The following is a 26,673-nucleotide window of genomic DNA, read 5'->3' on the forward strand; positions in this document are numbered from 1 at the left end:
CTAAAATGGCATGAATGTTAAAAGTAACTATAAAAAAAAGCAGCTCTTTCTTTGAACAGTTTGACAAACAGAGAGTGACACTGTGCTTTTTTTCATATTTTATTGGAAGCAGAAACACAATGAGACTGCAGTCCCAGGAACCTCAACCCCCAATAAGAACAACCAGAATAAAAAAACAAACAAACAAAAAAATTAGAAACATGTTGTGTATAAAAAAATTCTCATGCGAGTACTTTGTACCACTACACATCATCAGTAATACATATTTATATATTCACAAACGTTTGAAAAATAGAAAACAATAATTAAATATCAAAATAAAGAAGACAACAACTGGCAGTTAAACATCAAATAATTATGCGTGCTGGCACAATACATTTTTTTTTTTTTTTACTTTTTGTTTTATTGTTCCTATAATGCACCATATCTGGAGGTACAGGACCGGCAGCGCTGTGCATGTGTCTGTCTGTGTGGTCTGGTCAGTGAGACAGTTCAGGACAGATCATGCATGCATGTCCACTTGTGTCTGTGTGCTTTTCATTGTGCTTCATCTACCTCTGTCCTTAACTTGTGTGTGCATTCCTGTTCCACGTGCCAACCTGATAATTAAACACGCAGTCTGGGCCTCAGAAGAAGGAGAGTATCATTGTCAACAGCAATAAAGATTTTTTTTGTTTCGTGGCATTTCCAGCTGTGTACCTGTTATTGATGTTGAGCATATTAAGGGACTGTTTAACTTTTAGTTGTAAATAGTTTTCATTACTAGGCTATATATATATATATATATATATATATATATATATATATGATTTTCATCTCCAGAGTGTACATATGTGGCCTTTCTATACCTTTCAATAGTAGCTACATTTCCAGATTGGGCACCTGTTCACGCAAAAATACTGGCTGTGCAGTCACTCGGAGCAAAATTCAAGTCTACAAAAGAGCAGCAAACTTCACTTCACTTCACATACTATGACGTGTGTTTGTTACATCCGAGCTATTTACAAGGCCCAGTGACAACAATCGATCTCCGGATCAGTTTCCTCTGAGCTGAAAAGCTGTACAAACAAATTTCGTATCTCCAGTCAGCTATACCGCAGCTGTGATGTTTGGCCCATTGAAATAGAGACAGCATTTACAACATATCAGACAAACACTTGTGCTGATATAATCAGATTAATAATCCACAATGTAAACATTATAAGACTGCTTCAAAATGACTCATCTACATAGACTTTATAGATCAGATGCATAGAGTTCAGTTCATACACCTTGTTCTTATAATGGGGCCTTTAAAATTATTCAGGTTTGGGAGGGGATGGAGGCCCTCATTAGTGGCATCTTAGTAATGAGGCAGAAGAAAACCCAACCAACCAATCATCCTGTTATTATCATTATTAACACCCCCCCAGTCATCAATATGATTTCTGTTTCTGGATTCTATTTTTTTTTTTTTTGTTCACATCAAGCATACAAACATCTTTTAGATAAATAAAACAATCAGTCTATTCTTTTTTTTAAAAAAGGATATTCATCGAAAATAGAAGTGGCATTAAGAGACATGCTAAACAGCGAGCAGTCATTTTCAAACATTTAGTTTCACACAAAAGTGACTGTAGCTTTAGGTGAAGTGGGATGATTTCAAACAATGTGTAATTCCTGTAACCGCGTAAACAGTTACTGAGCAAAAAAGAAAGAAAGAACCAAAAAAAAACAAGGTTAGAGTATAAATGTATTATTATGAGTGCAGCAAAGACCCTGTGCTTCTAAATTTTCACACTACATCTCTGTAGGCCCTCTTTTAAATGTCAGTGCCAGACCTGGGTTGGTCTGGCTCTGCAGCCCTTTAGCAGAGGTCTTATTTCTCAATCAGGATTTAGGGTTACAGCACCTGCAGGTGGATCATTAGAAGCGATAAATGTTGGCTCATTAGCGGTCGGTGCTCTCCCCGTGGTGCTGAATGTGCTGGTTTGTAACCCATGTGGGTACTTTAGCTCAGAGGATGTTGCTTTGCAAAATAGGGTCTCAGGGACTGTGTTTTTAATCATCTAATTATACATGCAAGACTTTAATTAGCAAGTACTTTTTGAAGGCAGTTAACTTCGTCATAGGGCTGCCTGGCTGAGGAATGTGTGCAGTAAAACAGATGGAAATATCCATCACAGACTAAAGGTTTTGTCTGTGCAAAAGTAAACAAACAAAACGAAACAAAACAAAACAACAATCCCCTAAATCTTATCACACTCCCAACCCCACCCGGCGTGATGTCCTTCACTTGTGATGGCTTTCTGTGATTACATTTGAAGGTAACAGGCAACACAGGTGGCCACATGAGGTCGACACTAGAACGTATTACAAACACACTTGCACATTGTGCTCAAACGTAGATACATTCACGCTCACTCATTTTCACACATATATAGTCTGATGAGTCTCAATGCTTGATCATCAGACTCATCTCTCTCTATACAGTCATCATATAGGAGACAGTACAAGGGTCAACAAGACAGAAGGCATTAAGGGTGTCAGGCAGTGTGCTCTGTTACAGGGTAGACGGACATAAAAGACAGAAAAAGACAATCTTTAACCGACCACAGATCCACTAAATAATCCTGTTTTTATCTTTACATATGTCCTTATTATTATTATATATATATATATATATATATATATATATATATATATATATATATATATATATATATATATATATATATATATATATATATATATATAATTATCAAAATATAGATATAATCTGGAAGAAAAAAGTAAATAAATATTAAACTCATCAAAAGTAAATAGTGCTTTGTTCCCTGTATGTGTTCCCCACCCGATATCTGGAATGTTTGAGGCTGCAGCCATTGTAGTTGTTTATGGGTCAGGTGGACAGTTGGTCCTGTTGTGCTTAGGGCATATTTGAGCAATTATTTGTTGGCACTTGCGGTCCCTTCTCTAAGCGGCTGCAAACTAGGGAAGGGACGAGAGGAGCTGGGGATCGGTAAAGTTGAGAGTAAGGGTAAAAAGGCAGAGAAAAAGTGAGAAAGCAAGCCAAAAATATTAAAGGCTACAAGATATTTCTCACCCTGACCATTCAAGTGAGGCGTGTGTGTGTGTGTGTGTGTGTTCAGTTGTGTGTGTGGGATGGCATGGCTCTCCTCTAGGAATAGAGGAAAGCAGATATATGCTCTAAGATTAAACTCTATGTGTAAGTGAATCAAAAGCATGGCTGATCAAATCGGTAACAGTAAAGACAGTGGTGCATTGTTAAGAAAATGTGTGATCCTTTGCTTTGCACTGTGTGATTTTCACTGAAATAAATGTATTTACAGTATTGGATGTGTGGCGACTGCTGTCTTATGTGTGCTTTTACAACACTGGATAATCAGGGCAGTGGCTTGCAGTGGCTCAGGAGAGCTCCTGAACAGCAGGTGGAGATGTCTGATTGAGTTTTAAATTCTTATGTTGTCTCTTAGCTGCGGCCCTCCTCAGCAGAGCGCTGGTCAGACTTGAGTTTGACGAACTCCTTGGCCACGTCGTCATTGTTACGTTGGGAGAGGATGCGCAGGACGGTCAGTCCCGTTTCATCCATGTGGATGCGTTTACCCAGCGGCAGCCAGCAGGCGGCGCTCCCCTTAGAGGCTACATCCTTCAGCTGAAGGACAGCCATGCCCACGGTGCGGTCCTCTCGGGCAAAGCAGTAGTCCTTCACACACACCTGTAGCTCGTAGCACTCGGGACCCACCTCGTTACTCAGGGTGCTGCAGAGTTGAGTGATGCAGAGTATTACAAACATCTCCATGTCACAAATTCCTAAAACAATCCCCCAAATCATCACTGTACATCAACTACTTACAAAGTAAAGGTCTCATTGTATTTGGGAGCCCAGCTGTTGTTCTTCGACTTTGTGGCATACTTCCTCTTCTTGTCGCTGAGGTGAGGGCCGATGATATAGACCTCCACAAATGGCCGGAATATTCCCTGCGTCTGCCACCTCAGGTCATTTGCAGCAACCACTGAAATAGGCAGAAAGACAGAGCTAAAGGAAGGAAGGAGAGTGGGAAGGTGCGGGTGATTGAGAGAGTCGTGTGGAGAAAATGTGTGAAAATGTGGAGCGGTGAGAGAGGGTGAGTGAACAGGAAATTCAGAAAATACTGGCTCTCCCTCAGGCCTCATATTCAGTTTATGATCAAGATAATGAAAATAGAATTGGGAGAGTATTCATTACAAAATCAATCAATTACAAAATTATTTTTCTTTGGTAGATGAAAAGAAGCTGGTGCCCTGCGGTGGCCGTATTGTCCTGGCCACAGGATCTTCCAGCTGGAATAGTAATTTTTAAATGTTAAGCTCTGACTCTGATTTGAATACTCTTTCCAGAAACATTCTCAGATTGAGTTCCCAAATGTGAAAACAAAAAAAAAAAAGATGAAATATAATTTTCTTTCACCTTTAACTGTAACTTTGTGCTCTCCGGTGTTCGGGTGAGTGAAAATCTCCACATGGATGGACACCTCGCCTACAGCGTCATCCACCCCAGAGCCTGGCAGGACAGGACAGACAGTAAAAGTGGTATTTATACCCTTGAATCTTAAAATGTGAAATCTCCATTGTGCTCATATCACAGCCACTGTGTCCTCTACTCCGAATTCTTCTCCATAATTCAATAAAAAAACAAAACAAAGTTACAGGCCATTTCCATTTAAATTTCACAAAAGAAACAATGAAATTGACTTAGTTATAACCTGATGAATATAAAGTAGAGTACTGGCTATGCAACTGTTGCTTCATAAAATAACAGTGTAACAGGGGGCTTTAAAATAAAGCATAAAGATCTGTTTGTGTATATGTTGTGGTCTGGAAGTGGACATTCAGACAAAGCAGCTATGAGTGGGCATATGTGTTTAACACACATAGTGTATGATAATAATGATAGACCTGAAATTGCTGCAACATTCTACATTATGATTACATTTTCACTGAAAACAAAAGCCTATGTAGACATTCATCTACTGAGAGGTAATCATTTGAAATCAGCAAGTATGGTAATTCTGGCCCACTCATAGATGCAAGGTGTCTGTTCGGATGCAGGGTGGTTAGGAAGAGGCAGAGAAGAAGACAGGAGAGAAGCTGGAGAAAGTCAACTAACAGTGTGCCCCCCCCCCACTGACATAGATCAGGTGAGGGCATGCTCAGATGGATCTAGACAGGTGGATACACCCATTCCTTGGTAAAGAGTTTTACCCAAGCATGGTAAGAGGAGGGCCAAGAAAGGGAAGGACCATACGAGGAGAGAAGCAGCTTGGCCTCTCAGATCTGTCGGTAAACGATGACACTACTGATGCCCGACTGGTTAAATAAAGCTGTCCGTAAGAAGAGCCACATTTCTGAAGAATTAAAATGCAATCCAAGTTTTTCATAGTGTTTTCTCCATTGTCCTAATATTGTCACTCTGTTTAGTGTTTTTAAATTTTCTGTTTCCATTCTTGATGAGAGACTGCTCTTGTTTCTCATTTCAGAATAAAATTTTTTCATAGTTTAAAATACGTTTATGGATCAAAGGTGTTATATGGGTTTTAAGACCGTTTATAGTAACTGAGTAAAAGTACTTTTGGCTATGTAAATATATTTGACTTCGCAGGACTCAAATGTTTCCATAAACCAACAATGTGAATGGTTGAAGTCAACTATTTTGCTGCAATTTAACCACAAATATCAAACCCATTTAACTGCTCCATGTCCAGCCTAGATAGCGCTACGCTAGACCTGGGCTGGTTTGGGGTCTTTGGAGCTATACTTTTTGCTTCAGGAAGATGATGACATGCCTAGATGGCTTTAAGCTAACACTTTTGTCTGGGAGGGAGATGATGAGCTTTCCTCAGTATCTGGGGTTTTGTGCTGCATGCGAACAAGTGGTTTATATCCACATACAACTCCAGAAGGATATAATGACAGATGGACATTAATTTTCAGTGTTTTAATTAGTGTCTTCACTCTGTCAACGGTATCTTTGTGGCGACGACCAGCAGCCTGTGTGTTTGTGTTTTTAACCAGCCGCCCACTAAACAAGGTGTCTGTGGGAGTTAGACGGCAGAGTGTTCCTGGCACGCAACTCTCTGCATCTCTCAAGGGAGCATTATGGGATTGTTGGTTTTGCTGCCAACAGGACCAAAGAGAGCAGCAGTCATCCATCTGGCCTTGTCTACTCTGTGGAGGACGTCCATGAGAGATGAGAAAGAAACTTTTCTGGCTGGGAGGCAGAGAGACGTTGCCAAGAAAATGCAGCCCTTTCTTCTTTAACAAACACAGCAATCAGAGGCACATTTTGTACCATACTGCAAAATTCTTCCCCAGAATAGATATTAAATCTCAGAATTGTACTTTAATTGTGCCAACGCATCACCTGAGCATACTGCTTATTCACAAATGATTTGATTATTTTAGCTGCAAGTATCGGAGCTCGTAGCCAGCAGCATGCAAGAGCGACCACCAGCGCTGAACAAAGATTCTCTTTCAGCTGCAGTTGAGTTCATACAAGTAAATTCCACTGAGCTTCGGTCATTCATCCAGCTCTAATCACCCACTCTAATGTGGTTGGAGAAACTATTCACTGAAATCTGTTTGACAGGGAGTTAATTTGTTTCCTTGTTACAGTCAGGGACATTCGCCAGCTGGCAGGAAGGCTAAAGATACACTGCTTTGCTGTTTGTTTGTTCAATTTCAAAAAAGATCATTTTCACAAATTTGCTTTTGGTATTCAAAAAGGAGCATTTAAATTATTTCCAGTCTTCATTCATCAAATCTAAAAAGTTGGTGTCATGTTAAAAAACAATTTGCTCTTTTTGAAGGATGAGTAACTGAGTTTAAGGTGAATGAATCAGTTTTCTGTCCTTTTTATGTTATAATCTGTCAGCTGTATGATGTCAAGAAAAGCTCAGTCAGATAAGCAATAAATAACCCTGAAATTATGAAATCAGGACTTTTAAAATGGCCAAACTTGAATTTAGCTCCCAAAAATATTAGAAAGCGAATTAATAAATTCAGACAAATAGTTGTAAAACTTGAATATTTTGACTAAATCCATTCATTGGTATTTAAATTTGAACATTAAGCTGTGAGTAGTGGATACATTTTACAGTTAGGCATTCATCTGCTTAAAAAAAAAATCATTTTTTTATGCTTTTCTTTGCTTACATGTTTCTCTCTTTGGCCTCTTTCCAGAAAGTGACACAACTTGATGTGTAGCAGATTTACTTGGATGCCTCTCTGTCAGAGTGCGAGAACTTGTGCAGCACCAAATCATCATCAAAGCATCAAATGAGATGGCGAAGCCAAGTCCACACACAAACACTGAAGTAGCAGAATGCATACAGCTCCAGCAACTCGCTGTGTGAGTGTGTATGAATATACCGCATGTGAGAGAGAGTCGGACCTTTTTTATCCTAATTTAAAGTGACAGAAATCAAACCACCTGACCTGAGGGACTGTTTGTGATTGGCTCAATCTGTTAAGAGGAGATGAGCTGAGAACCCTTTCTCATCACTGCTTTGGGGAGGGCCGCGCTGCACGCGTTAGCTGACTGGGTGTTTCCATTTCTGCCTGTTTTTGTGTGCGATCATAGGGTAGGAAAGGACAGGGAGCCCTCCCAGACAAACCGAGCCGACAGCCATCATCATCATCATCATCATCATAATCCTACTCCTCTTCATCAAGCAGCTGTCATTTCAAACATAGTGATCGGGACAGTAACACTATTGAAAAGGATTTCCTCTCAGTGTTTGTGGAGACACATAATTGCTTCTACAACCTTAAGGACAGACTCACTCAGTCAGATTGCTCTGCTCGGTCATTTACTTACACACGTGTGTACACACACAAACATACACACACATACTTAGCCCTCTGGCTTCTCTGGGTGACATCATGCTGCATCAGAATTCCTGCACACTTTAATGCATTTCTATTATATTTGTCTGATGTCCGCACATCATGCGTTAGTGTCTGCTCATACATACTGTCCATGGTGTATGTATTCAGCGCAGTTCTGTACATACAGACATCAGTGTGTACATTTCATGCATGAATGCATAAAGTTACCATTCTTGTTGTTGTGGGAGGCATGTGTGTGTGTGTGTTCAAAAAGGCAGAGGATAGCGTGTGTTCAATCTGTGCATTGCATTTGTCTGTTGGGATGAATTTGAGCAAGCAGGAGAGTTTCAGGATGCACATGGGGTGGGGGTGGGTGAAAGGTGGAGGTTGCTGGGCTTTGTTCTGGAGGCTCTCTGGTGGTCCTGGGTGTCTCAGGCCCTCAGCCTGAATGCCACATACCCTTTTCTGGGTAAACATCCTCACTAGTGGTGAATCTCACCCCCTTCCCGCCGAACACTGGCCCACAGACGGGGCAGGAGGAGGGAGTAGACAGAGAAAGGAGACACACGAAGAAATATGAGGTTTGCAGAGAGTGTCAGAATTACAGAGTAGAAAACAGACCAACATGTATAAGCATTTTCCCTGATTTGTGGGGAAACGGAGCTGTTTCTACTGAATCAGTTAATTCTTTAAGAATTATTCTGATCTGCAGTGAAAAAAATATAATATAATATGTACCTAGGGATGCTCCAAAAACCACATGGCATTTTTTTACAATCAAATTTGAAATGATTATCCACTCAAATGGCATTTCTACTAGCGGTGCTCAGGGACTGTGTGTGTCAGCGTCTGATGACACAAACACGATGGCTGTTGTACAGCTATCTGACGGTGGGACGGAGGCTGAGCAGCAGCATCAAAGAGCTGGAGAAAAGAGTGGGTAGGTATTTATTCTTTTTCATTGCAAATAGCTGTCAGATCATGTAAAGAATAGTGGCTGCATTTCCGGAGGCTTGCTATCGAGAGACTCAGCATTTCAGAGCAGTGAGAAATACTGTGCTGCCACAGTCTCAATTTTACACTCTACAAGGCATATGAGATACTTTCAGGATATAGAAACTTGGCATTTGGGAAACCCAAACATCAACAGAGGAGTGGGGGAGATGGGCTCCTCTGAGAGTGTAAGCGGAGAAGGAATACGTTTCCCTTCCTCAGAGAATTATGTAAGATACTGCAGGTAGTTAAGCTCATACTTAGCAAATGAAGATACTGGAAGATAAAGCAAATTCAAAGTTCTTCAGAGACAGACAATAAAGATTTTTATGTTACCTTGAGCATTCTGTGACTGGACAAAGGTCTTAATGAGTTTGTCTGTGGCCTGCGTGTAAAGGGACAGGGCATAGTGGAGAGACAGAAGGTCAGGACTCTTTTCCAGGAAAGTCTTCTTCAGACCCACACCACCAGCATGGAAATATTGCTATTGTACAAAAGAAAAACAAAACAAAACTTATTTTTACCATTACCGCAGCTTACTGAAGAAATAGAAGGGCACAAATAATTCTAAACGCAGCGGAGCGATCATCTGAAGGAGCGAACTACTGTGATGTCTGCTGTCCTGGAAATCCCTTTGTTCTTAAGAGAATCTGACATTCAAACATTCACACATTAATCCAGAGCTCCAACACTGACAAAACCAATCAATAATGAAAACTAAAGATAACAATTTGAAACTGTTCAAGCAAGAGTCTATGATGTGGGAATTAGAGCCCCTGTAGAGCTTTAAATAATCATTTGCATTAGCATTTGGTGTTATGTGGGTGCGAGTGTTATCTTGGGAAAAATGCTTTGGGAGTGAAAAATACATCTTAATTATGTTTTATTTTTCCTTCATTAATTCATCCTAAAGGGTTAAAAAACTCATCTCTAAAAGTCTGTATATTTCTGGGTTCCAAACTCTGGCAATGCAGAGAGTTTTCTTGTCAACTGAGCTAATTTGTCCAGTATATCAGATATGCTCCTATATACAGCATATGAGTATTCATTGAAAATGAAAGTAAATCTCTACCTTGATGGTGTCGAGAGCCAGCTCTATCACAGCACACTGCTTGGGTGTTAGTGCTTTGGCCTCCTCACGAACCATGTGCTCCTAAAGACGCCAGCGGGAGAGGCATAAAGCAAAATGACCAATATGTCCCCTCATATGCTCTTCCGCATATTTTCTAAGTAATTAGAGTCTCAGTCTGAAGCACTGGTGCTGGGCCCAGAGCATAAGGGTAGTAGAAACATATTGTACCTTCAGCTTGGACAGCTGTCCCAGCTCTTTGGCAGCATTAAAGATGAGCTGAGTGCCCTGAAAGAGACAGAAAGACAGGAGGAAAAACAAGAAAGGTAGACAAGCAGAGAGAGAGGAGTATCGTTATTATCGTGACAAAACAGGGCAGCAGTAAACGGCTTAGTGTCACACAGAGGACAGCGACGTTTCTGACACACACATTCATAAACAGTCACTCTAAGCCGCTTTACAGATGTCATGGTAAATTTTCCTTCAAGTGCTGTTATCACAATTATCTGTCTTTTAATCATTCCAAAACATTACACACAAACAGTACGAGGGAAAGGGAAAGTGGCTCAGCTGGTAGTGAGGGCAGGAAAATAGACATATTTGTGCACTCGAAAACACACACATGCACACACACACTCTATCTCTCTCTGTTACTCTCGCTCACACATGCAGACGCGCACACACACACACACACACACACACACTTAGCAGCTATAAAGTTGCACTGTGGTGTGTGCTGGTATTTACAGGAAGTCCAGCCTGATGCAATACTCTCGTAAGAGGATATATCACTAAGTGCTGCTGACTGTGGTTAAAAATATGGTTTTACAATGTTGCCAAAACCAATTGTAGCTTTGATATTCTTTTAAATAACACCAAAAAAAAACCCCAAAACAAAACTGAACAACATGAAAGTTTCTGGAGGAGTTTCATTATAATGTGTGCACTTCTGAAACTGTGGGGAAGTAATGCTCGGCTGAGTCATGTGAGAGAGTGTGCTGCTCTATCCTAAACTGTCAGAAAATAGGGCAGATAGATGTGCCTTTGGTTGCAGGGGCTGCTATGATGAATATAGCTTTTCTGCCCCTTCAAGCAGACTTTTGTGGCCTTTCTATAATTTGACTGTGGTGTTGTTTGCAGCTGAACCGAACTCTATTTTTTATCTTTTTGTACATAGCCAATCATGTCTGAGTCAAATTAAGCGACTTCTGAACTCCCTGACTTGCTGTGTGTGGTATGTTTAAGTCACAAATGTGTGCATCTAATAGGGGTATATTCACAGCACACTATAAACAGCATTATGTAGATAGCTGTGTAAAAAAAAAAAAAAGTGAGAAATAAATATATTTCCGCTGCTTTGTTTGACTGGGGAGCTGAGGGAGAGAGACATAGACACGGAGAGAAGACGTGGAGGAGAGAGACAACACACATTGATCTAAAGGGGTTTAGTCCTTACATCACTGTGAGAAGCACTCTTCAGCCTCCCCTGGAAAGAGAGCATGTGGTTAATATTTCAAGCAGTGGTCAGTCCCTGCTGTCTGACTTCACTCTCACTGTCTGCATAAGAGTATGCAATCAGAAGTGCATATATTGCTTTGAAAAATGTTAACAAATGTTAAAAACCCTTGTCAGATTTCTCATTCAGCTTTTTGCTCGTCAAAAACATCACAAGTTGCGTCTACAAAACAATCAATGTTTATAAATATTTAATAGATTGCAAGCTGTCAAAAATACTAGTATGATGACATGATGATGCGCAAATGTTTTGAGTGTACTCTGTTTAAAACTTATGATAATTTTGGTGATATTTTATGGCAGATGATAATAATGGTATTGTTGTATGTCGTCTGATATTTCAGTCAGGCCACTTGCAACTTGCTCACATGCTATCTAAAGCAAAAATGGTGCCTGGACCCCCCCCCCCCCCAAAAAAAACAAACAAACAAACAAACAAACAAACAAACAAACAAACAAACAAACAAACAAACAAACAAAAAAAGAAACAAATCTTTCCCATTAAAGAAACATGTTAAAAGAAGTTAAAAGAACACTTTTACATTTGTATTCTTTTACTCTTTAAAAGTTGGATAAGAAATTAATTGTCTGGCTGTCAATCATAAAAATGACTTAAATTTGCCATTAAACTGGCCGAGCATTTTGGCTGTGACTGTACAAACATTTTGCCTGGATGAAAAATACAGGGAGCTCATTCAATTGAACAAGGTCACTTTGCAGATAAAAATGTAGGGCTGTCTAAAAAGAAGATCAATTATCAATGTTTAGATTCATGCATAAATTAAGCAAAATGTAACATGGTAATAGTGAACTTTAGGTGTGCTTGTAGGCAGATAACTCAATATGTAGCATAAAGACATGTAAACTTTACCAGTTTTCTAGTGAAATCCCTGACACATGAAATGTTCCCCCAAAAATGAACTTTTCCTTTGATGAGAAAACTAAAAATAAATAATTATTCAGCATTATAAGCTCTGTGCAGTAACTTCTATCCAAAGTGCCACTTTGGAGCCTGTATCTTTATGGAAGCTTCCAAGACTGGCCAAAAAAACACAATTAATTTATTTGAAGTTACTAAAACTGCATTTTTTTTTACAGTATTTTTTTTCAATTGGTCTACAGTTAAATGCACCAGATACCAGAATTAATAATTTGACTCTTATTGAAGGTGTTAGCTTCAGCTTCAGAAGGTGAAATATTTGTGGGTCAAAGTACAAGAAAGCCCTGCTTCCTGAGTTTGAGGACATTAAAGGCACAAACCTGGTGTCTCATTTGCACGACATGAACCCAAATCAATAAACCTTTGTAAGAAACTGCATCAGGACTATTTATAATATCATGATTACAGTAACGACAGAAAATGAAACCAAACCAGAAGAGACCAACAGGACAGGTCTGCAGAGACATACAGTGCAGTACAGTGTCGTACAGTATACTGAGAGAAGACTGCAGTGTTGAAATAGATCAGATGCAAGCAACAAACCCACAATAGGGGGTAGGAAGGCAGGACACAGTTCAAACAGGTAGGAAAGGTGGGGACAGCGGGGTTAGAGGATTAGAAGGGCGGAAAAGGGGTGCTGGGTTTGGGTCGGGACAGAAGATACCAAGCTACCGCGAGATCAGAGTCACCTCACCAGGGTCCCAATAAAAGGACTCAATGCATGAGAAGAAACAAGCCAACATCAGGCACAAAAGAGGAGTACCACTTCCTGTTTGAGGAGAGTGCTCATGAAGAAGAGACAGCAGAAAGGGGAGGGGGCACTAATTGGTGAAGATTGCTGAGGAGGGCGGGACCTATTAGAACTAGCTAGGAATGCACCATGCTACTGTCTTCTCAAACGAGAGACAGACTTGGAGGAGAGAAGAGAAAAGAGGAGACATGAGACAGATCAAAGAGGTGAGGCAGTGATAAGGCAGACAGAGTGATGTAGGGTAAAAAACAGGGGACGATCGCAGCCACATATAGCAGAGAAATTGACCACCGTGGACTGACAGACAGACAAACACGCAGGAGTGCTGTACTTACAATCATCTGTGGAGGGAGAGCGGTGGGAGCAGGATGTAATAGTAATCACAACAACAACAACCAGAGAGAAGGGTCAGTCAAGCTGCAAAGAGCCCCACATCAATCAAAATCACAAGTTTGGGCCCCAGGCCTGGAGGGACGTGGAGCAACTGACACCTGTTTAGAGCCTGGACTAAGTGCAGATAGAGAACTGAGCAGGCAGCCATAACAACTAAGTTAATTTATTACAGCAACATCTTTTGGGGTTTAACTTTCAGCAAGTTCACATGAAGAAACTGTCATTGTTGTGTGGCTTAGGCACACGTTAGGATCTTAGTATTTTCTCAGGCTGTCTCCTGGGATTGAACCAGTAAAGGTAACAGTAACCACAGATTAACAGTGATATGAGGCTCTTTAGTTAATAACCAAACATAAATAACACATATATCAAAAACAAACAAAAAAAGAGAGGCTGCTTTCCAAAATGTATGATTCTTTTTGGAAGTGGGCCAGATCCTTTAGGCTAACATTCTTCCATAACTCCGATGCGAGTTACTCATAAATCAGGAATCTCTCCAAATAACTGACATACTGGAGAGCAGCCATGAGCTGGTGTTAGAATGATATGGTGCAATCCTTTTTTTTCCTTTCACTTTTTAAGGGTTTCATCTTGATTGTTTGGATGAATGAAGGCACCGAGGGGCAATGCTGAATATACTGTGTGCACGGGGGTGAGAAGAGGATAGGATGTAGATGTGATGCAAAAACTGTTTGATCTTTTGTTTATACATGGGCCATTTTGAATTGCAACACACAAAATGTCTGCATTTTTATTCCCTTTTCTCATTCTCCACCTCCTTTCTTTCTTTCTTTCTTTCTTTCTTTCTTTCTTTCTTTCTTTCTTTCTTTCTTTCTTTCTTTCTTTCTTTCTTTCTTTCTTTCTTTCTTTCTTTCTTTCTTTCTTTCTTTCTTTCTTTCTTTCTTTCTTTCGATGTTGCCTTGGCAGTAAGAGGTGAGTGCATGTGTAGCCTACACACTTGGTGAATTGTGTTTGCTGCTGTCTTACTTATTGCAGTGGTCACCATATGAACATATAAAATGTTCATTTATGTTCACAGAAACATTTACACTGACTTAAATTAATCTGTAAACATTTTGTAAAAGAGATCCTAGTGAAGTATATGTTTATTTTTTAATCCAAATTTACCAATATAACATCTCTAAGTGTGTATATTGTGTGTATCTGTATGCCCCTTTGTGCATTTACACTTCTATCTGCTCTTACCGTTTGGTCTGTGAGTGGTGGCAGAACAATGGTCTTCTCCATGGTGTTCATCACCAGCTTCCACAGCTCCTTCAACACACGCTTCAGCACAGTCTTTTCACAGATCTTAGCAAACAAAGTCAGGCTGGCAGGAGAAGGGAGAGACACAAGTAAGAAAGGAGATGTAAGTATTAAGCAGCAGAGGGGAACAAATACTGTTCACTCGAAAAGAAAAGGTAATACAAAAAAAGAGAAATAACTTAATGAGGGGAAAAAAAAAACCTTGTCAGACTTTGGAAAATTTCAATATTTTTTTACTATTCAGAGTCACATAAAGTCCTGGACATTTTCAAATCATTCTGACAGTAAGAAATTTGCATGCTGTGTAATATTTCTGGCTTGATACAATCTATAAATGATGAAGGACTCAAGAAGAAATTCTTTTCAAAAGTATAACAGTTGCTGTGTGTATTGCTGAGCCTTAACCTCACATTTACACAATCACTTTAAGTGGAGTGTTTCTGTTTTTCCTTATTTTCTGTCATATATCTACTGTTACATTGGTGGCTCCTCATGCACCCTATGGACAAAAGTACTGAGTCACCTACACATTACACCTATGAAGGAGGGTTGCTATGGTCCCTAAATGCTTCCACTTTGCAATAAAACCACTTACAGTTGACCATGGAATATCTAGGGAGGAAAAAAATTCACAAAATGACTTGTTGCAGTGGCATCCTATTACAGTACCACGGTCAAATTCAGTGAACTCTTTAAAACGAGCCATTCTTTCACAAATGTCAGCACAGATAAGTGCCTGATTTTATAGACCTGTGGCAACAGGACTGAAAACACCTGAATTCAAAGATTAAAGGGTATGACCCAAAACCTTTATCTATATATTGTATAAAACAGGATCAAAGTTTCAAATGATCACATTAGTGTATTCACAAGTAATCCCTGGATGATGTCCTTTTGATGATGTCAGTGAGCAGGAATAGCTCTAGCAGTGAGCATGGCAGCCCCAGCCACCTGCTGTTCAAACTTTCTATTTGCAAGTCAATCAGGCAGTCAGTGAGAAGAAAACTGAAACATTGTAACTGCTTCAAAAATAGGGAATCGTTTTAAATTGCAGATTGACTCACTTGCTGTCCAGGAACTCCATGATTGGCTGCAGGACATTGTCAGCATCCTGGGCCACGCTGCTGGCATTTCCCACATTAGAGGTTCCCTTAACCTGAGCCAAGATGTCTCCCATCTGCTTAACATTTTCCTCAATATGAGGCTGGAAACTATTGAGGAAGAAAGGGAGAAGCTTTTAATGAATGCGCACTACAGAGACTACGTGTGTAGTGTTTATTTGTGTATGAATGTGTGTTCCTACCTGACAGCGAAGACTCTGCTGAGATCATCCATGACATTGTTGAGTTTAACTTGCAGGTCTTTCAGGATATCACTAGCTTCAACACACAACTAAAGTACAAAAATGAAAACGCACAAAGTCACTATGCAATAAAATAATAATAATACTAACTTAGATTTATATAGCGCTTTTCAAGAAACCCAAGGATGCTTTACAAAGAGTGTAAATAAACAAAAGTATAAATAAATAAATAAACTAAATAGAGATTAAAGGCCTTTTTGAACACGTGAGATTTCAAAAGTTTCTTAAAAGAGTTCAGGGATGGGGCGTTGTGGAGCTCAGAAGGGAGAGAGCTTCAGAAGGTGGGGGCTGCCACACTGAAGGCTCTGTCCCCAAAGGTATGGAGGTTGATATGGGGTGAAGGAGCCAGTTGATGGTGCAGAACAGCAGTCTGGGATGTCTTTGCTGTTGGTGAATGAGGGAGTAATAATGAGTCTTGGCCAGGGTAAGAGCAGGTTTATAAGACCTTACACAATCTATATAAACCTCTAGGTGAACTGTGAGGCCAGATCTTTTGTAGCGCCTCTCAAGTCATCAGCCGGCAGTCTTTAGAGCATGAAGTTTCATCGTAAAGCATGGGGCAGAGCAGGTAAAATAGGCCAAATGGGTTGCTATCAGGTTGTTCGGGGCTGATGCACTGATACTATCTTGATGGTCCTGTATGTGTAATATGTTTGGTGCACAGCCTAGGCAGAAGAACAGGAACAGACCAGGTGGTCAGAGACAGCAAGGTCCACGCACTGCAGCTCAGAAGGAGTTATGCTTTTAGAGCAAACCAGATCCAGTGTGTGGCCTCTGATGTGGGTGGGACCTTTAATGTGCTGCGTGAAATTGAAGCAGTCCAACCAGGACAAGAATTCACTGGTGAAGGAAGGCCAGCAGTGACAGAGTAAAATCCACAGCTAGAAGGCATAGCAGCTAGAAGTGTTGCTTGCTGGGCCAAGGCTGGGTCAGGCTACCAGCTGTTCGGCGGACAGTCATCTGATCAGCGGCATACAGGTAACAGCTGATCATTGAGGGAGGTGAGTACTCACAGATACACGTATAACAGTCAACAGACTGATAGCAGCGCCAAGGAGAAAAATGTAGTGAGAAGATGACTAGGACCAATATGCAGTAAAAATCAAAATAATAATAATAACTGACATACAGTTGATATACTAGGATCAAGAACACCAAAGAGGACATATATGTGTAAATTATAAAACAGTTGAAATACTGGCTGTTCAAGAGTGGAGCAGAATCACTCACATCTTTTCCACCCATGGCTTCAAACATCTTCTCCAACTGAACCCTCAGCTGTTGGATGTTGTTGATCAGGATGCAGGGCTAAAAATAAAAGAGCAGATGTACGTCCAAAACATTAAAGCATTTTTTTAATGTTTATTTTTTCATGCAAATTAGTGTAGAAAAGAATGTCTTTGGCCACTCACCACTTTCTCCATGGTGACATAGTTGGCAAACAACTTGGAGATTATATCAGCATAGGACAGAAGCACATTACTGATGGTCTGGAGAACAAAAACAAAAAAAGAAAAATTATCAGTAAATTAAAAAATAAAAATAAAAATAATTGATTTTGTGAATGATGATTAACCTGCAAATTAAAATTATACTAAATCTACCTTGGCGAATCGCTTCATGTAGTGTCCTACAATCTGCGGATCTGGGCACTCTAACTTTCTGATGATCTCAAAGCTCTGGTTGAGCTGGGAAAACACATCCACCACCGAACAGGAGAACAGAGCATGTTCTGATGTGACCTGGAACTGCAGGGCAGAAATGATATGAGAAGGGGATGAGTAAGGCAGCAGGTGAGAAGGAGTCAAAGGAGATTTTGCAAGATGTGACCCTTGCCATCTAAGACCATATAGACGGATCATTAGATGCTATATTAAACTGGACTTCTGATATATTTCTTTTTTTTTTCTATTTTTTTTTTTCTTTTTGATATATTTCACCGCTTCTACAGAGTTTCAGACCTCCCAGAGCCAGCCGTACAGACAGTTAGACAGCCATCCAGTGACAGGTGGGAGCTCCGGTCTGTCTCCTTGTAATTGGCTGCTGGTTACTGCCTGGTTCTTAACTGGCTAGAGGTGAGTGTGTAGGTGCTACTCCAGGGAGTCTGGGTAATGAGGCGAGGACAGCTTTTCTGCAGTCAATCCTCTGGAATAAGGCCATTCATTTACAATGTCCTGCTGTAACAGAATCATCTTAGGCTTTAAGCATATGCAAGTCTCAGCCACTCTTTTTAAAAACTTCCCAAGAACCCGTGTCTGTGCTGCTGTGTCCATGCTGTCTATTTTAGTATTTGAAGAACACAGAGGAGAAAGCAGAAAGTGTGGGAGACATGGCAGGAGTGGGGATGAAACTTTGGATGATAACTTTGACTGTGACAGACTAAGTACAAAGGATGGATTACAATAATTCTACTTGAATAACAACAGCAACTCAGCGTTTCAAGAGGACTGAAGGAGAGATAAGGAGGAAGAGAGCTAGAAACTTTTACCCCATCTTTTTTGTCTCTTTCCAAAGCACCATGCAGAAAGTCACGAGACACTTCCTCGTTTTCATCCAGCCACTGAATGACAAATGGCTCAAACCACCTACGGGGAGCAACAGTTTAGATAGTTGCAAACTAAATTCTAGCATTCCAAAAATATATTTTATAATTCTTTTTGACTTCTTTTCAGCTTCATGGATGCGTGTGTTTCTGCAAAACAAGATGCTACTCACGCAGGATATTCAGGCACTCTGCTCTTGAAAAAGGGTAGGTCCTTGCAGTACTCGTTGTATAGCCACTTGACCTTGAAGTGCAGGTTCATGTAATCTGCACTCTTGCACAAGCGATTTTTTTCATGTTCTATAAAAAAGAGAAAACACATATTTCCAGGAGGAGTTTGTGTTTAGGCTACGTTTGTCAGCTTTAGGGTTTAATCCCGGGATCCGGGATTCCCGGGAAATGCGATCAGAACCATTTCCCGTTTCCCGGGAAACGTTAGACGGGAAACCGGGAAAAAGTCGCGCGCGTCGATTTGACTTTCAGAAAGAAAAGAAAGCTTCAGAAAGTTAAATTTAAGGAAATATTGAGAGAAGGGTTCGTTTAAAAGCATTACTCTTCATTTCAGGCACGTTCAGCCTCCGTTTAAGGCTTCAGCCTTCATCTCAAGCGTTTTAATAGAGGTATTACACAGTTGTACTTTTTTCCTCTTTAATTTGTTGAAATCGTAGGCAATGTGTTTACCCTAAGGTATTTTGTATTATATAATTTTATATTATTATATATTGTTATATTGCATTATATAGCCTATAAAATATGCCTGCCCTGAACAATAAAGAAATATCTGTTTAACTTCGAGTGTTTCTTTTCCTCGTTTGCAGCCGCTTACTAACAATCATGAATTAGGATACGGGCCTAATGTGTGAAGAAATTATCATGAAATAGATTGCTTTAACATATTTCGCTTTTAAAATGGAGTTGAGTAAAATGTATATTTTTTAGGCTATAAGGATTGGCCAGTTTTTCAATAGACGATTCACAGCGAACCTACTTTAACCCTCAGACACGGTGTTATAAATTTGCTGTTGCCAGAATGGCAATGACCAAGTCGTAGTGCATTACTCAAGGCCCTGTGTTATGTCATGTTATAGTGTAGTACGGTAGTTAACTTTTCAATGACTGTTAAACAGCGTTCCACTGGTGGAGATATAGTGCAACAGATGTCGCCACGACAGCGTGGCTGAGCCTTTATCAATGCTGTGGAGATGAACCGTATTGTTTTGCACCAGCAGTTGTAAAATATCTTGGTATAATTCCATGTACAATGGAGGAATATTCTAATTATATTTGTTAAGGGAGTGTTGAGGAACGATACAACACCGCATTGCTCGAGCACTCGAATGGCCAGATGTAGGTTTTATTGCGTTAATCAAGCCGACGTTGCCCCCTACTGGGCATAACAGGACATAGCTGGAAAGCTACCTCTACAATATCAGAATAGGTTAAGGCCGACACAGGCTACAGAAGGCCTAATTAAAATAAATAAATAAATAAACTTTTTCCCGGGATTCCCGGGAAATGGCTCGTCATTTCCCGGGATTTGATTCATGTCATTTTCGGGAAAAATATTAAACCCTAGTCAGCTTTCCCTTTGGGTTTTGGAAAATTCTCTGTTTTGCATTTCTAATTGTTCAAGAGAGTTTAACAGTCTTTTTAATATCCATTTGCATATACTGAGTGGGAGCACCACTGAGGCCAATAACCAGCGCATCGGACTACCTGCAGAGGAGGGTTGTTTCCCTAAATATTTATAAGCCCTTGGAAATTAAACAAAAAAATACAAACAGTAGACATTCAATTCAATCCTCTGATTATGAACCACATTGTATTCTCTTGTGTGTTTTTGCATGGTGATGTACTTTAAATACTACAGCACAATACTATGTGGTCTGTGGGATTTTGACAGTCAGTTCAGACACTGTATGATCTATTTGCACTCACCTTCCATTGCATACTTCATATCCTGAGCAAATAAGTTCCACATGACTTCAGCACTGATTTTACCCACATTGAGCTCCTGAGGAAATCTGGATGCAGAAGGAGAACATAAACATGAAACTGGGAAAGGAGTGCACTACACTACATTACATTACATGTCATTAAAACAATTCTGCTTTTTGTTTGCAAGAGGGGAAAAGTAAATACAAAGGTAAAATGGGCATGCAGAAAATATAGGGACATACTGGTTTAGGCAAGGAGTGTAAGAGTTCTTGTCTTCCTCAATAATAGAGACAATAAGTGTGATAAATTTGGACCAGAAGTCGAGATTTTTGATGCTGGGTCCTTGCTCCTCTGGAGGCACAGCACCCTGCTTGGCCTGGGAAAGCAATGACATAAGAAGAGTTATAATGAATCATAACAGTGACTTTCTGAGGAAAGTTTTGCCTGTTATTTGTAAGATATTGCCCCTTTTGGCAAAACCCCCCACAAAGCTGCAAAATCTGCAGATAAATGTATTTTGACCAGTTTTTAAAACCATACTACAGTATGTCCAGCTCTTATCACCCTGAGAAGAACCAAAGAATCAAAAACTGACAAAGTCTTGTAATTGTGCGACCATTTAGTACTCTTAATGTGAATTTTACTAATAATGCTTTTATTGTCTGAAAAGGGGAGAATTTTTTTTAAAGTGAAATCTTGACTGTGTCGTTAATTCAACAACTCATACATATTAAACACTTGCTGCTCAAACAGCTTTAAACAGACTCCGAATGTCAACTGTCTGGTCGACTTCTTTGAAACAGCTGAAGATGTGCTGAAAAAAAGAAGAAAAAAAAAAACCCCCACCAAGCTGGGTGCCGCAGGGTTTGAAGAGTGAAGAATGATCTTGCAGAGATTTCAACAAAATATAGCAAAGTCCCTCAGGATGAAATGTTTTATTCAAAGAGAAAAATGCTTATTTGAAATTCAAGGGGGAGTCTGAATTGGGCTGGTGCTTTAATGAGGACTCAAAGCAAGTTCTAGAAATCCCTGTTGAAATCAGCTACAGCAGTGATGAATGGAAGAGCCCAACTTAACCAGACTAAGAGACGACCTTACCCCACACACACACACACACACACACACACACACACACACACACACACACACACACACACACACACACACACACACACACACACACACACAGACACAAACCTGAAGGTTTGTGTCTGTGTGTGTAGGCAAGTGTCACAGCATATGTTATATATGAAATGAGGACAAAACTGAAATCAAGTAAAGAAAGTACACTAATGAGAAGAACAAATCCTTTTGTACAAGAAATATAAAAATATAAATATTATTCTCTTTGGATGATAAATGGGTTGAGTTTTTAAACTTGTAGCTTTTTCTCCTGGTTTGGCTTCTTTTCTCACACAGAAAACTCTAAATGAACCAAAATGCGACACTACAAACCATGTGAAAACATTCAATCTGCTTATTGACCACATACAGTGTGTCTATGGCAGTAATGGCAGTAACAACAGTAATTATAAGAAGAAGGTGGTGTATTCTGGACTAGAGGATAATACGGCAAATTTACTCCTTACAGCCATCCAATATTTCAGTATTTTATAGTTTGTGTACTCTGCAGGTTTATGGTACTCGCCTGCATTCCAGAAAGCAAAGCATACAGTGGCTTGCAAAAGTATTCATACCCCTTGAACTTTTCCATATTTTGTCACATTACAACCACAAACATAAATATATTAATATGAAAGACCAACACAAAGTGGTATACAATTGTGAAGTGGAACGAAAATTATACATGATTCAAAACATTTTTTACAAATAAAAAACTGAAAAGTGCAGTGTGCAAAAGTATTCAGCCCCCCTGAGTCAATACTTTGTGGAACCACCTTTTGCTGCAATTACAGCTGCAAGTCTTTTAGGGTGTGTCTCCACCAGCTTTGCACATCTAGTGACTGAAATTTTTGCCCATTCTTCTTTGCAAAACAGCTCAAGCTCAGTCAGATTAGATGGAGAGCGTTTGTGAACAGCAGTTTTCAGACCTTGCCACAAATTCTTGATTGGGTTTAGGTCTGGACTTTGACTGGGCCATTCTAACACATGAATATGTTTGGTTTTAAACCATTCCATTGTAGCCCTGGCTTTATGTTTAGGGTCGTTGTCCTGCTGGAAGGTGAACCTCTGCCCCAGTCTCAAGTCTTTTGCAGACTCCAACAGGTTTTCTTCCAAGATTGTCCTGTATTTGGCTCCATCTATCTTCCCATCAACTCTGACCAACTTCCCTGTCCCTGCTGAAGAGAAGCAGCCCCAGAGCATGATGCTGCCACCACCATATTTGACAGTGGGGATGGTGTGTTCAGAGTGATGTGCAGCGTTAATTCTCCGCTACACATAGCGTTTTGCATTTTGGCCAAAAAGTTCAATTTTGGTCTCATCTGACCAAAGCACCTTGTTCCACATGTTTGCTGTGTCCCCAACATGGCTTCTGGCAAACTGCAAATGGGACTTTTTATGCTTTTCTTTTAACAATGGCTTTCTTCTTGCCAATCTTCCAGAAGACCACATTTGTGCAGTGCACGACTAATAGTTTTCCTGTGGACAGATTCCCCCACCTGAGTTGTGGATCTCTGCATTTCGTCCAGAGTCACCATGGGCCTTTTGGCTGCATCTCTGAGCAGTGCTCTCCTTGTTTGGCCTGTAAGTTTAGGTGGACGGCCTTGTCTTGGTAGGTTTACAGTTGTGCCATACTCTTTCCATTTCCGGATGATGGATTGAACAGTGCTCCGTGAGATGTTCAAAGCTTGGGAAATCTTTTTATAGCCTAAGCCTGCTTTAAACTTCTCCACAACCTTCTTCCTGACCTGTCTGCTGTGTTCTTTGGACTTCATGATGCCATTTACTCCCCAATATTCTCTTAACCAACCTCTGAGGCCGTCACGGAGCAGCTGTATTTGTACTGAGATTAGATTACACACAGGTGGACTCTTTTTAGTCATTAGCAGTCATCAGGCAACTTCTGAATGCAATTGGTTGCACTCAGAGAAAAGAGGGCTGAATACTTTTGCACACCACACTTTTTTTTATTTGTAAAAAATGTTTTAAATCATGTATAATTTTCTTTCCACTTCACAATTGTATACCACTTTGTGTTGGTCTTTCACATTAAATTCCTGTGAAATATATTTGTGTTTGTGGTTGTAATGTGACAAAATATGGAAAAGTTCAAGGGGTATGAATACTTTTGCAAGTCACTGTAACTGGCTGTTAGAAGGTGTTAAGCTCAAATGTGGAGTCCATTTGGAACTGGATCAAGATCACCTGCTCGAATGGGTCTCCGTGTGGTTGATTTGGTGCAAGTGCAATTACCATGCTCACATCTGCACAAGCGAACTTCACCAAGGGGGAAAATGAACCAGAGTTCAATTTAAATGGACTTAACAACACAGGTGTGAAAACTGTAATTGGGGTTGGGCCACGATTAATCCTGCAATCCTGATTAATCCTAAACCAGAATGAAGATTAAAGAAAGGGAAAGGTTCATCAATCACTGGAAATCTACAGCAAAAATTTAACTTTACTGCCTTTGCCACTGAATGAAATATAACATCAAGTTTATATAATTTCCTTCGTAACAATGAGCAACCAGATCATCAGAAAGACACCAACTGAATTAAGATCAAGTAATCACAATCAAGTCTAACCACAGACAAACATGAACTGGGGGAAAAAAATGAACAAAGGATGACTAAACACATCTTGCTACACTTTACTGTAAGCAGATGTAACAATCTGAGTTTTTAGCTAAAATTACACTTAAATAATTTTGATGTATTTTAGTCTAAATGAAATTTAAAATGTTCTTGCAGGAAAGCAGATATTGTCATAGCTGTACAGAAAACCACTATGAATCTGTAGCTATTTTAATTGTTTGCAATCATTTGAGTCCATATATTATTGAAGTCTAGTACATGTACTAGACTAGTGTGCTAATAACGCTTCACTTTTTGAACGTTATTATGGTCATGTCAAAAAAAGTAAAGTCAAAGTTGAATTTTTTTTGAAAAAGAGGGAAAAAGAAAGACACATTCACTGACACCTACACAGACATTCAGACCATTGCTGCTGCTTCTTACCGGGTCTGCTTGATACTCGCGGCTGTAGAGCTCATGACAGTTATTAAAGATGTATTCATAGGTGGAGTTGAGACAGGCTTTGACGCAGTCCTTCACTACCTGACTGGCTCTGGGTGGTGACTGGAGCTCTTGGACCTAAATACATGCACACAAACCAGAGAGACAGTTTAACTAGACCAACAGCTGGCTCATTAATTAGTTTAGTCACACAAATCACACTTGAAATTACTGATCTATTACAGCTGCAGAAAATAGTTGAAGTTTGGCATCAAGGCTTCCTCAAATATGCAACATATAAAATTGGGGGGGATAAAGCTAAATATCTCCCTGGAGCCTCCATGCGGGGTTGGAAGGGTTGAAACATTAGGCAGTGATGCAGGGCAACAGCAGCACTGACATGTCAGAGGGAAAAATGGGATATTCTTCAGCTTAAATGGACTGTCAAATTGGGAGGGAGTTTGGTGTATGCTGTAAAGAAAGCTGAGCTAGTTTTTTAGGCTTCTCTACATTTCTGGTACTTCAGTTCAACTTTATTTATATTGCGCCAAATCACAACAAATAGTCGCCTCAAGGCACATTATTTTGTAAGGTAGAGACCCTACAATGATTACAGAGAAAACCCAACAATCAAAACGACCCCCTATGAACAAGCACTTGGTGACAGTGGGAAGGAAAAACTCCCTTTTAACAGGAAGAAACCTCTGGTGAAACCAGGCTCAGGGAGGGGCAGCCATCTGCTGTGACTGACTGGGAATGAGGGGAGAGACACAGGGCTTCAGAAAAGCCTTAATACCAATTCAGCACCAGTTTTAAGATGAAAATCTTGTGGGTTTCAAATCTTTTAGGAATTTGTTGATTTTGAAGTTTGATAAATCCAGTGTTTGAATACAGTGAACAAGGTGGCAGTCTAATGTTAATGTGTTAACTGTATAAAATAGAGGAAAAAATATTGAACAAATGGTGAAAGAGGAAGGGACTATACCTTCATTCTGAAGAAAGTTATACTGGTGAGGAGGTCCACTGTGGACTTGAGGTCCTGCAGTCTCTCAGGACTGCTGGCTGGAAAGTTGTTCTGCAACCAGGTAACACAAAGAAACAAACAGAATAGAAAAACAAAAAAGGAAATAGTGAGCCACAATACATGAATTCACATCTGTCCTTGCCCAGTGTTTTTTTTTTTTTTTTTTTTTGTGTATGTCTGTGGGCAAGATCCGGCATGGTCACACAATTTTCACTGCCAGTAAGCCCTGTGTGGGTGTTCATGGTTTCCTGAATGTGTCTGTGCATGTTTCCGCGGAGCTGTCACTCTAATTAACACATTTGCCTTCTCATATTGCTTCCGATAAAGAGAGACATGTAAGGAGACAGAGAATCATTACTTAAATGCCAGCATAAATTATATAAGATAATATGAGCAACTTTACCCGGTACATAGACAGGTCGATCCTCAGAGAGTTATGCAGCTGATCTAGGAGCTTGACAAATCGCTCTTTCTGTGGGTAATAAAAGATGCTTGCTAACAGATTCTGTGATTAAACATGTAGCAGACACAACACACAGCTTTATATATAAAGGTAAAATTATAAAGCTACAAGTGTGAAATAACAAAGAAACCATGGCATTACAATTATTAGGGGCAAATTAGTAAATATTACTATAATACTATTATTAATAACTATAGTTATTAATAATTACCCCAAAATTAGAAGCAGCAAAGCGATCAGAGGCAGAGACGTTGTTGGTTGCCTGGGTGGTGTGGGCATAGTAGGCATTGATGTTTGCCAGCAGGGTACTCATCACTGCAGGCACACCTGGGCACATGTACTTAGACGACAAGCAGGCAAAATGGCTGCAAATGAGAGGTGGACAAGCAAATGCTGGATATTAACAGC

General features: G+C 40.0%; 1 protein-coding gene across 1 annotated transcript in view; it reads right to left on the bottom strand.

Annotated features, from left to right (window-relative positions):
* Positions 1-2,763: 2,763 nt before the first annotated feature.
* unc13a (unc-13 homolog A (C. elegans)) overlaps positions 2,764-26,673 on the bottom strand; it is a 51,249-nt gene continuing 27,339 nt past the window's right edge. Inside the window, exons 22-43 of the mRNA XM_030726949.1 lie at positions 26,477-26,630; positions 26,206-26,274; positions 25,764-25,853; positions 24,782-24,916; positions 20,882-21,015; positions 20,640-20,725; positions 18,875-19,001; positions 18,648-18,744; positions 17,764-17,907; positions 17,572-17,649; positions 17,390-17,467; positions 16,100-16,188; positions 15,861-16,007; positions 14,737-14,860; positions 13,473-13,478; positions 11,388-11,417; positions 10,163-10,219; positions 9,935-10,015; positions 9,199-9,346; positions 4,451-4,543; positions 3,857-4,016; positions 2,764-3,761 (exon numbers count right to left, since the gene is read on the bottom strand). Coding sequence (XP_030582809.1) covers positions 3,473-3,761; positions 3,857-4,016; positions 4,451-4,543; positions 9,199-9,346; positions 9,935-10,015; positions 10,163-10,219; positions 11,388-11,417; positions 13,473-13,478; positions 14,737-14,860; positions 15,861-16,007; positions 16,100-16,188; positions 17,390-17,467; positions 17,572-17,649; positions 17,764-17,907; positions 18,648-18,744; positions 18,875-19,001; positions 20,640-20,725; positions 20,882-21,015; positions 24,782-24,916; positions 25,764-25,853; positions 26,206-26,274; positions 26,477-26,630 — 2,416 coding nt within the window. The 3' untranslated portion in view covers positions 2,764-3,472. The remainder of the gene's footprint in view (positions 3,762-3,856; positions 4,017-4,450; positions 4,544-9,198; positions 9,347-9,934; positions 10,016-10,162; positions 10,220-11,387; positions 11,418-13,472; positions 13,479-14,736; positions 14,861-15,860; positions 16,008-16,099; positions 16,189-17,389; positions 17,468-17,571; positions 17,650-17,763; positions 17,908-18,647; positions 18,745-18,874; positions 19,002-20,639; positions 20,726-20,881; positions 21,016-24,781; positions 24,917-25,763; positions 25,854-26,205; positions 26,275-26,476; positions 26,631-26,673) is intronic.

This window comes from Archocentrus centrarchus, chromosome 4 (genome assembly GCF_007364275.1).
Source record: "Archocentrus centrarchus isolate MPI-CPG fArcCen1 chromosome 4, fArcCen1, whole genome shotgun sequence".
NCBI lineage: Eukaryota > Metazoa > Chordata > Actinopteri > Cichliformes > Cichlidae > Archocentrus > Archocentrus centrarchus.